The sequence below is a fragment of the Cebus imitator genome, unplaced genomic scaffold (genome assembly GCF_001604975.1).
Source record: "Cebus imitator isolate Cc_AM_T3 unplaced genomic scaffold, Cebus_imitator-1.0 Scaffold546, whole genome shotgun sequence".
NCBI lineage: Eukaryota > Metazoa > Chordata > Mammalia > Primates > Cebidae > Cebus > Cebus imitator.
Window position 1 is genome coordinate 861,423 of NW_016107861.1, and position 10,568 is coordinate 871,990.

At 39.3% G+C, this 10,568-nt stretch overlaps 1 protein-coding gene and 1 pseudogene across 2 annotated transcripts in view; one reads left to right on the forward strand and one right to left on the reverse strand.

Moving 5' to 3' along the window:
• The window catches only part of GLO1 (glyoxalase I), a 32,426-nt gene that overhangs the window by 8,124 nt on the left and 13,734 nt on the right, over nucleotides 1-10,568 (forward strand). Inside the window, exons 2-3 of the mRNA XM_017515282.2 lie at nucleotides 5,296-5,378; nucleotides 7,527-7,667. Coding sequence (XP_017370771.1) covers nucleotides 5,296-5,378; nucleotides 7,527-7,667 — 224 coding nt within the window. The remainder of the gene's footprint in view (nucleotides 1-5,295; nucleotides 5,379-7,526; nucleotides 7,668-10,568) is intronic.
• LOC108293741 lies at nucleotides 7,999-9,937 on the reverse strand (annotated as a pseudogene). The gene is made up of 3 exons (XR_001820794.1): nucleotides 9,865-9,937; nucleotides 9,363-9,543; nucleotides 7,999-8,855 (listed from the first exon to the last, which is right to left on the reverse strand). The product of XR_001820794.1 is annotated as an adrenodoxin, mitochondrial-like (transcript).

Consider the following 10,568-nt stretch of genomic DNA (forward strand, 5'->3'; position numbering starts at 1 on the left):
GAGTAGCTGGGATTACAGGCACAGGTACCACACCCAGCTACGTTTTTTGTATTTTTAGTAGAGACGGGGTTTTATTATGTTGGCCGGGCTGTTCTCAAACTCCTGACCTCAGATAATCCTCCCACCTTGGCCTCCCAAAGTGCAGGGATTACAGGTGTGAACCACCACACCTGGGCAAGAAAAGAAAACTACATACCAATATCTCTAATGAATATAAATGTAAAACCCTTGACAAAATATTAATAAACAGAATTCAACAATATGTGTAGAAAGAATTCTACATCTTGACCAAGTGGGGTTTATATCTAGGATGCTAGGCTGGTTCAGTATACAGAAATCAGTACGTATAATCCACTCTATTAAGAGGGTAAAGAAGAATCACATGATCATATTAGTTGGTACAGAAAAGGCTTGACAAAATTCAAGGCTCATTCATTATTTTTTTAAGTTCAGAAAAAATAGGAATAGAAGGGCATTTCTTTAACTTGATGAATGCTTCTCTTAAAAAGTTAGAGCTAATATTACGCTCAATGGTGATGCTTTCTCCCTAATTTTGGTAATAAGACAAGGATGTCTGCTGTTATCACTCTTATTTGACAAAGTGCTGAAAGTTCTAGCCAGTGCAGTAAGGCAAGAAAAGGAAATAAGAGGCATATGCGTTGGAAAGGAAGAAATCAAACTGTCCTTATTTGAAGATGACATGACTGTCTACATAGGGATTAAAAAGTAATTTACAGGAAGCTCCCAGAATTCGTAAGTGAGTTCAGCAAGGTTGCAGGGTATAAAATACACAGTCACAGAAATCAATCACATTTCTATTTACTAGCAAAGAACACACAGTCACCAAAAATTAAAGAATACAGTACCATCTACAATTGCCCAATAAAATGAAATACTTAGATGTAAATCTAATAAACATTTACTGAAAATAGCAATGGCGATGTAAGAAGGCATAAATCTAAGTAAATGGAGAGATCTGTTGTGTACATGATTGGAAGACTCAGCATAGTAAAGATGTCGTTTCTCCCCAAATCAATATACATATTTAACACACTCCTTATCAAACTTTTTTTTAGATAGTGACAAGGTTAAAGATTGAGAGGCAAAAACAAACGACAACAACAAAAAACTAGAATAACAGTTTTGGAAAAGAATAAAATGGGAAGAATTTGTCTACCTGATTTTAAGACTTACATAGCTACAGTAATCACTAATCTGTGTTATTGGCAGAGAGAGAGACACACATAGAACTTTGAAACAGAATAGAGAACCCCAAAATACACCTACACTAGTATGCCCAACAGCTTTTTGACAAAGATGAAAAAGCAGTTCACTGGAGGAAGTGTAACCTCAACAAATGGTACTGACACAATTGAACATCCTTAGGTTAAAAATGAAGCTCTACCCAATTCTCATTCCTTATACCAAAAAAATCCATTTACTGGTGCTTAAAGGGGCCTTTATCCTTTGGTTCACATCCCTGCTTCATTTTTACAGTTTTGTAAGGATTGTATCGTAGGCATGTTGGACAGGCACTAGAAACATCCTTGATTGTACCTTTAAAGTTTTCTTACAGTAGTTTTGTTAATTAAATTTGGAGAATGACACTTCCCCTACCCCACCCCCCAAAAATCCCTTATTATTTCTATTGTCCCACTTTTTGATAAGACACAGGAGCAAATCTTCGTCACCTAGTATCCATCCCAGTAAAACCAAAGATAGTTTAGGCATAAAAGATGTCTTATTTTTATTGTTCTAAATGTAGAGCATGATAAGGGAAACACAAAGTTAAGGATTGTCAGGTAAGACAAGTCTTACTTTTTAAAACAGGAGATACATGTATTTTAAACAATATTTTAGAACCATAATACACAGCAATAATTTTTAGGAATTTTTTAAAACAGGAACTTTTTCTCAAGATCATGCAAGTGTTTATAAGCGGTATAGGGAGTTAACAGAATCTTTTGGTGATAAAAGTAAAACTCTGTTATCTGAGCATAGAATAACTTGATCATTTTTTAAAAAAAAAAAACCCTACTTGTTTTTATATCATCCATATGACAATTTGTGGCAAAAGATTTGTAAGCCTCTATTTTATAGATAAATTCACTAACATTGAGTATATCTTACTTTTTTGGCCATGTATAGACTTTTTAAAGTTAATTTTAATATTCTTTTATGTGTATGTATTAAAGCAGATATAGTACATAGCTCTTAATAATAAAGGCTGTAACATTAATTTTAAGATATAATTAATCTCAATAGCATAGTAAGGGGTATTTTCATATGCATGTGTGTATATATATGTTGTTTTTAAAAATTCAGTATACTGTTGTGTAAATTCCCATGCCATTAGATTTAATATACCATCTGTATATATCTCCATGCCATTTAATATACCTCTAAGCAGCATTTTAAATGTTTTTCATAATATTCTATTATGCCTGTGTCATACTATCTAACGATTCCTTTGTTGTTAGAGGAAACTAGTGGTTAAAAGCAAAGACTTTGGAATCAGATTGCTTGGGCTGGAATTTTTTCTCTGCCACTTACTTTCTCAGCAGTAAAACGGGGATGATAATAATATGCATCTCATGGGGTTGTCGTGAAGATGACATGAATTAGTTTTTGTAACTCTCTTAGAACAGCATCTGGCACATAGTTGCTGTGTAAGTGTTGTGATGGATGCCTTTGTACATAAATCTTTATCAGAGTAATTATTTCCTTAGAATTTTAGAAAGAGAACATCTTGGTCAAAGAATATGAATTCTTGAATACTCTTGAGATTCCAGTTGCTTTCCAGAAAGATTGTAAGGTAAGGATATGATAGACTGTGGGATAGAATAGCTAGGGTTGTCCAACTTTGGCATGTACTTGGCATGGCACCTATACCAAAAAGTAAACTCTTTGCCCAAGATATATGGATTTGAGTATAGCCTGTATGGCCTGGACAGAAGTAATGGTAAAGTCATTATCTCTTAATTCCATAGGTTAGAGGTCCGACATGGGTCTGTCCCACGGTATTGACAGGACTGAGTTCCTTACTTAGAGGCTCTGGAGAAGACTCTGTATGTAAATCCATTTAAATTGTTCCCAGAATTCTGTTTCTTGATGTTGTAGGATAGGGGTCTCAGTTTCCTTGCTGGCTGTCAGCTGTGGGTGGGTATGGTGGGGCGGGAGCAGGGGGCGTCTGCCTTTAACCCCTGGCACATGTGCCCACATGTTTCAGAGCCAGTACCTGCAGGTTGGCTGCTTCTCACACTCAGAACCTGTCCAACTTCCCCATATGCCACACCCCTCTTCTACTTTCTTTGCCCTCTCTCTCTCTCTCTCTCTCTCTCTCTCTCTCTCTCTCTGTCTCTTCTACTTTTAAGGTTTCGTGTGATTACATTGAATCCACCTCACTAATCCAGGCTAATCCCATTTTAAGGTCCTCTGATTAGTGACCTTAATTCCATCTCAGAGTTTCTCATAGCAGCACCTAGGTTAGTGTTTGAGAGAATAAGGAGGGACACCTTTAGAATTTAGTCCTTGCTTGCACCTCCCTGCAGAGACTGCAGTGCACTGGCTGAGCACCAGTGCTGGGAGGACAGCTTCCCCCCATGAGGCCTGCCAGCTAAAGTTTGTGTGATTGTGTGTGGTCAGGCCCGAAAGATCATACATAAGACTTTGCCCTGCAGATGGCTTCCTCAAGCAAACATTGTAACCAATAGAGAAGCAGCTACCGCTCATATTAGCTGGGAAAAAAAGGATGTTTGTTATTTTTGTAGTGTTCACAGTGCCTTGTTTTAATATATGCTTAGACCAGAATGTGAAGTGGACGTGGTCTTGCTGCTTTAAGCTTTTTTTTTAATTTTGGTATCACCTCATGGCAGCCACAGAGTGACTTTTCTGTACGTTCAACAGGAAAAAATCAAGGCCCAGCTGGGAGTATCAGGCCAGCACCTGGATATACAGAGTTACTTTTCTCTTTCTCAGCTGCTTGATAAAACTGAGATCTTTAGGACTATAGCATCTGACTGAGAAAAACAACCCAAATGTTCTAGAAACATGTAACCCGCCTGGTATGTGATGATAATCTGTGAATAAAGAATTTAATTATTATATTCACTAAGATCAGTTTTAATAAGATAGTTTTTAGGCTAGTTTTAAGTGAGAATTTTAATGCTTAAGAATATATTTCAGTTATTTAAAATTTAGTAAAAGGGAAAAATGTAATTTCCTAATGATGCTCAATGAATTACATTTTGTATTTTATATGATATAAGTTATATAGGAGAAAGATGCCATGTGGCTGCAAACAAAGTGGTCAGAATTTTCAGGCCTGTTTTGTCAAGCCATGGGTATAACAGAAAAAAAATCAGGAAGCACCAGTGAGGTTCACAGACTCATGGTCTGGAAGGTACATACCAACAGTAAAGGGAAACCAAAACTTAGAGGCCTTGGACAGTTAATTACTCAGTGTCAGCTTCTCATCTGTAAAATAGGGTACAAATATCTATCGATAGTAATACCTCACAGAGTTATTGTACCTAGTTAAGTCCTAAGTAGGATTATTAATGCTATTGATAACCTTAACCCCTTTACATACCTTCTACCCTTTTCTCAGTCAAGCCCTCTGTTTCCTGATAAGTTAGTTAAACAGTTTCCCAAAGGTGTTAGCAACAGTAACTTTTTACCCTTTTAGTTGTTTAGGAGTCTAGGATCTTGTGAGTAACTCTTTGCTAATTTGCATGGTTACCAGTAAATGGCTCTGAAAGGGCATTTATGCCTTCATTCGACAAATATTACAGTGAACAAACTGTTTATGTGTAAAATCAGTGTCTTAGTTTGGGTAGCTCCAAAGCAGACTAGAGAGATAGGTGTGGTTTTAAGTAGTTTATGCGAGAGGTGGTCACAGAGAGCTCTGTGGAGTTGGGGAGAGAGGGTGGTAATAGGTGTACACAAGTGGGTTACCACTGTGGGCAACTGAGGTTCAATCCTGCTGGAGATTCTCTGAGGGACTTTGTGGTACTTGCCTCCACATTGTCCCACCAAGGGACAAGGATGCTAGGTTTTTTATCCACCATCGGTTGAAGATCTCCTGGGGTGGAAACTTTCTGACACTTTGGACTTGCCCCACACAGGGGCCTCCAACCAGAAAACACCGCTTGGCAGAGAGCCTTACCAAGTTGCAGACGGTAGGTTAACAACTGGGTTGTAATGGTGGACTGTTTGTGTATCTTGTTACAGAAAGCACAATTAATGTTGGTAATACATGGTAAAAGTTAAAGATGTTTAAATATTTTTCTTTAGGATTTCCTATTGCAGCAGACCATGCTACGAGTTAAGGATCCTAAGAAGTCACTGGATTTTTATACTAGAGTTCTTGGAATGACGTAAGTAAAGTACTTATTGGCACCAGAGTGTTTAAATGTATAGCTTTGCAAATGTAGAGAATGTTTTCAGACACATCTTAAAGTTTGTTTCAGAACTAGCAAAAGTTCTTTTGGCCAGGAGTCTGTGATGAGGCCTGACGAGGCAGGGCTTATCCCTTAAGTTATTTTTCTTGTCTATCCCAGCCAGCCTCAAAGGGCAAAACAAGACACAAATACTTGGATTTTCTCCAATCTCCCTTCTCTCTGAGAGCTCCCAGCTAAATCCTTAACATGTTTAGACCCCTTTCGATGTTCTGGCCACTTTTAGCCTCTTGTTTACTTCAGAAAAGTTATGGATAATAAGGACTTATTACTCAGAAAACGAATGAGTTTACTTAAAAAGTGACCATCTGTTCCATTTTTCTAGGCTGTGTTTTCTTCTGCTGAACAGTTAATATCCACTGATCTTACAATCTTAAAGCATATTTATTTGTTTGTTTTCCTTTTTTTCTCCAGCTTTATTGAGATATATTGAGAAATAATGTTATATTGTTGATTCGTTTCCCTAAATTATATGAGCATTTTGTTTGTTTTTGATCATATAGATACATGAATAATAAAATAATCTTCAAATTTAGTGCCTAGATAACTTGCTTCACATTGAGAGAAAGATTTAAGTAATATATGTCAATATTGAGAAAATTTGACCAGTTCAGGAAAACACAAAATGAAAAGTGATGGCTTCCCTCCCCAAGTTCTTCTCTCAGAGCTAACTGCTGTTCAGTTTCTTGTGATTTTTTTCCATTCATTGTCTGATCCGCTGTAATGTTGACTTTGTGTTCAGGTCCCCAAATAGGGTACAGGTTGACAGTAAACTGGAAAATAGGCACAGCTGAGAATAGCCAGTTGCAACAGTTCCGCTTCCTTCAGTCCCACCCGATTGGTCCATAAAGGTTGTGTAGTCTGCTTTAGTAGATGCAGAGATTGTTTTTCATGATTGGAGTATTTGAGGTGTTTATTAGAGTAAATCTTATTTGTGATAAGTCAGTGCATGGATCTAAGTGGGCCAAGACATATTATATAGCAGTGATCATGAAATAAAAGATTTGAAACAGAACTCTAGAAACTTTCCATTTGTTATATGCTTCAGCCATTTGCTCTTATTGATTATGAACAAGGTCATCTTTGAGCATTTAATCCTGAATAATCTAAAGAAAATCATATTATATGCATTCTCATTCCACCTTGCTCATTGCAGAATAATCCTACACCATTTAAAGTCAAAGTTAATTACTTCAGTTATCTTTTTAAAACCTCAGAATTCATAATTCATTCACTTTTTCTCTCATATCAGTTTCTTCTTTTCCACAGTCTCTTTCCCCTCAGAGAAGCTTGAGTCTTCTCTGTTCTGGAATATTTCTTGCACTCTGCTCCCTTGCCCATCTCCCCACTGTCACCGACCATGCTTGCTGCTGTTTTACATGCTCACCTGCCGTTCTCTCTCCCCAGTGCAGCACAGGCCAGCTTATGCTTCCCCATGCTGCTGACATTGCTCTCATGGGACCTTTCCATATCTCATGACCTTTTCTCAGGCTTAATACTGTTTGACCTTTCTGTAGTCTCTGATACCGTTAGCCACCTTACCATTGACATTCACGTCTTCTATAATATTGGTCTGTCCTTCTTCCTGCTTTCTTACCACCTATCCTTAACTTCCTTTCCTAGATGTTTTAGCATAGTAAGAACTCAATAAATGTGTTTATTTAACTGAGTGACATATTTATAAGTGTGTTTGTATGTGTGTATGTATATGAAATGACAAGGTCCTTTATATTTTTTCACTACAAGTAAACAAAATTCTCGTTTGGAGATAGCTGTTTCTATATATAAACAAGTACCATAATTTCAGCTAAATTTTATTATATTTAAAGAATTTATGAATTACAGCAGTTTTTAGTTTTTTTATTTCAAACATTTACAGATATATTTTTTAAATGATATTTTTTCACTGATTTTTTTTTCTCTTGCTTATCCCATTAAAATAGGCTTACTACAGATAGCTCTTCTTTTTAGTAAAACTTGAATATTAAGTTATGTTGATTTTAGTATGAGTAAGCCTTTCCTGTTGTTAATGATTCAGGATTTTTTTGGTTTTTTTTTTCATTGCAGGCTAATCCAAAAATGTGATTTTCCTTCTATGAAGTTTTCACTCTATTTCTTGGCTTACGAGGATAAAAATGACATCCCTAAAGATAAAGATGAAAAAATAGCCTGGGCGTTCTCCAGAAAAGCTACACTTGAGCTGACACAGTGAGTTTGAGTTTCTATATTTGTATATATTCTAGATTTTTTAAGGTAGTTTTTAATAATCTTTTTTTTTCAAAATTTGGAAATATTTATTTATAAGGTTAATAACTATCTTTGAAGTTAAGCAGTTAACTGAGCAATTAAATATTTTTGTCCATATACAATCATATTTAACTACTGCTATAAATAAGATGGTCATAATTTCTCCAGTTTCAGTCTGAACATATAACTTAATAGTAATAAGACACAGGTTCTAGTACAGATTTTCTAATTAGTAGTATAGCCCGTTAGATCTCTGCCTTCACCCACATCAAACAAGAGTAATATCTTTTTCTTAACCTATCTTCTAGGTAAACAGATGAGATTATATGAAAACATTTTGCTAAAGTCACTAAACAAACATAAGGAAAAAAATGTCAGTTTTTTTTATCATATTAACTATTTTCTAATACTTGATTGACATTTTTGTAATATAATCAAAATAAAAATTGCATACTTTCAAGAACTACAAAATTCAGTAGTTACATGAGGTGAATTAAAATAGTAAAGCTAGTCATAATACAAAGTCCACTCATCCATGTTCTCATTTAATGATATTAAGAAATAATAATTATAAAAATAGGTAAAATTCCATGAAAATATTCCTATTTGTTCTAGTTCAGGAGGTCTTGCCAACATCAATGGATTGTCTGGCATCAGCCACTGTTCCAGGCACTCGAACAGTCATATTGTCCATAGATTTTGTCAAGCAGATTTGGCAGCCCAACCGTGATCTGTCTGTTAGTCCATATGCCAGATCGAGCATGTCATTCTCCTCATCAGTGATTGCATCTAACTTCTCAAATATGTGATCTTCAAAGATGAGGTGACAAGTTGAACAAGCCAGGGTTCCCTCACATGCACCAAAGCCATCAATATCTAGATTATTTTCAACCACAACATCTAGGAGATAATCACCAACTTTTCCTTTGGTTGTTAATGTTTCACCATCACGGTTTACAAAGTGGACTGTTATTTTCATCTTCTGAGCTGCTCTGCGCCCGCGCTGACACGCTCAGTGGACGGCTCGCCCCAGCGCTCCCCCGAGGCGCCCGGCTCCTCAGGAGGCCGCCCGCAACAGCGCGGGACCCAGCGTGGTGCAGCCACCGGCCTGCAGGGCGGCCGAGGCAAAAATCTTTTTCATTTTGTTTACTTACCAGTATAATTCAAACCAGGTCTGCCTGATCACCTCACATTTATAATAATATATTGAAGTGTTTTTTGTGTATCTTTCGATCTTTGTATTGTTCTTGAGCAAATGAGATTCTTTTCTTAGAGACGGGCTCTCTGAAGCCCGTTAACTTCTAGGCAATCTTCCTGCCTCAGCCTCCTGAGCAGCTTGGACTACAAGTGTGTGCCACCACACTCAGCTTACTTTTTTGTTTGTTTTTGGTAGAGGCACAGAGGCAAAGTCTCACTGTGTTGCCCAGGCTCGTCTCATACTCCTGGCTTCATGTGATCTGCCCACCTTGGCCTCCCAGACTGCTGGGATTATAGGTATGAGCCACCACACCTGGCCCATTTGTCTTTTAGATAGAGAATATAAGACCCTGAAATTGGGGTTCGATCCAAGATGGCCATTTAGGAACAGCTCAGGATTGCAGCTCCCAGTGAAAGCGCAGAGGGTGAGTGGATGCCGCATTTTTATTGCCCACAGACTAGGCAATTCCCAGGCGGAGGAGCTCCACGGTCGCCAGCGGGGCTGTTTGGGCCAACGCCGCTGCTTTGCCCCTCGCAGCTGCTTTGTGGGCGCCCCGGAGCTGCGGTTCTCCGTACAAAATACACTGGTCCGGGTGCCCTTTTGGCTGGCGATTGGAGCCACGGGAAGTCGCCCATTCGTCTGTTTAAAAAGGGGACTGAGCAGGGAACCAGGACAGTAGATTCCAGGGCAAAAAAAAAACAGCACCACAAAACTCAGTGCCACTGTTTAAGCCAGCGCAGTGAGTGGCCGCAGGGGAAAACAAACAGACCCCGGCGCCTCAACAGGCGACTGGAACACAAACTTAAAAAAGGCTCTGAGGCAGGGAGCCAGGCGATCAGGCTCGGCTGGTCCCACCCCACAAAAGAACAGCAACCAGAAACTCTGGATTGAGAGTTTCACAGCAAGCGCAGCTGAACCCGGGACGGTCCAGCTCTGTGGGGGAGGGGCGTCCACCATTACCAAGGCAGCCTGCCACGACGGAGGTAGTCGGCCAATCCTGAGGCAGCCCGCCTTTGCCAAGGCAACCTGCCATTGCTGAGGCAGCCCGCCGTTGCCAAGGAATCCCGCCACAGCAGAGAGACTCCGCCTTAACAGAGGCGGGCCACCATCGCCAAAGCAGCTCTAACTACACCCATATAAACAGGACTGCAAGGAAGTTCACTTGGCAGCTGGGCGGAGCCCACAGCAGCTCAGCAAAGCCTTTACAGGCAGACAGTGACTAGGCTGCCTCCTTGCTGGGCAGGGCAGGTCTGAAGGAAAAAAAAAAAGAAGGCAGCAGCATAACGGAAACTCACAAATAAAGCCCTAAATCCCTGGGACAGAGCACCTGGGAACAAAAAGCAGTTTGAGTTCTGCTGCAGCAGACCTAAACGTACCTGCCCAGCAGCTCTGAATGAACAACAGAGCTTACAGCTCACCATTTGAGCTCCTATAAAGAAGAGACCGTCTCCTCAAGCAGCTCCCTGACCCCTATATATCCAAAGAGACACCTCAGAAAGGAGAGATCAGATTGACACCAGGCGGGTATCCTTCTGGGACAAAGATAGCAGAAGAAGAAAACTGGTAACAACCCTTACTGTTCAGCAGCTGCTGCAGGTGAACCCCAGGCAAGCAGGGCCTGGAGTGAACCTCAGCAGACCTACAGCAGAGGGGCCAGACTGTCA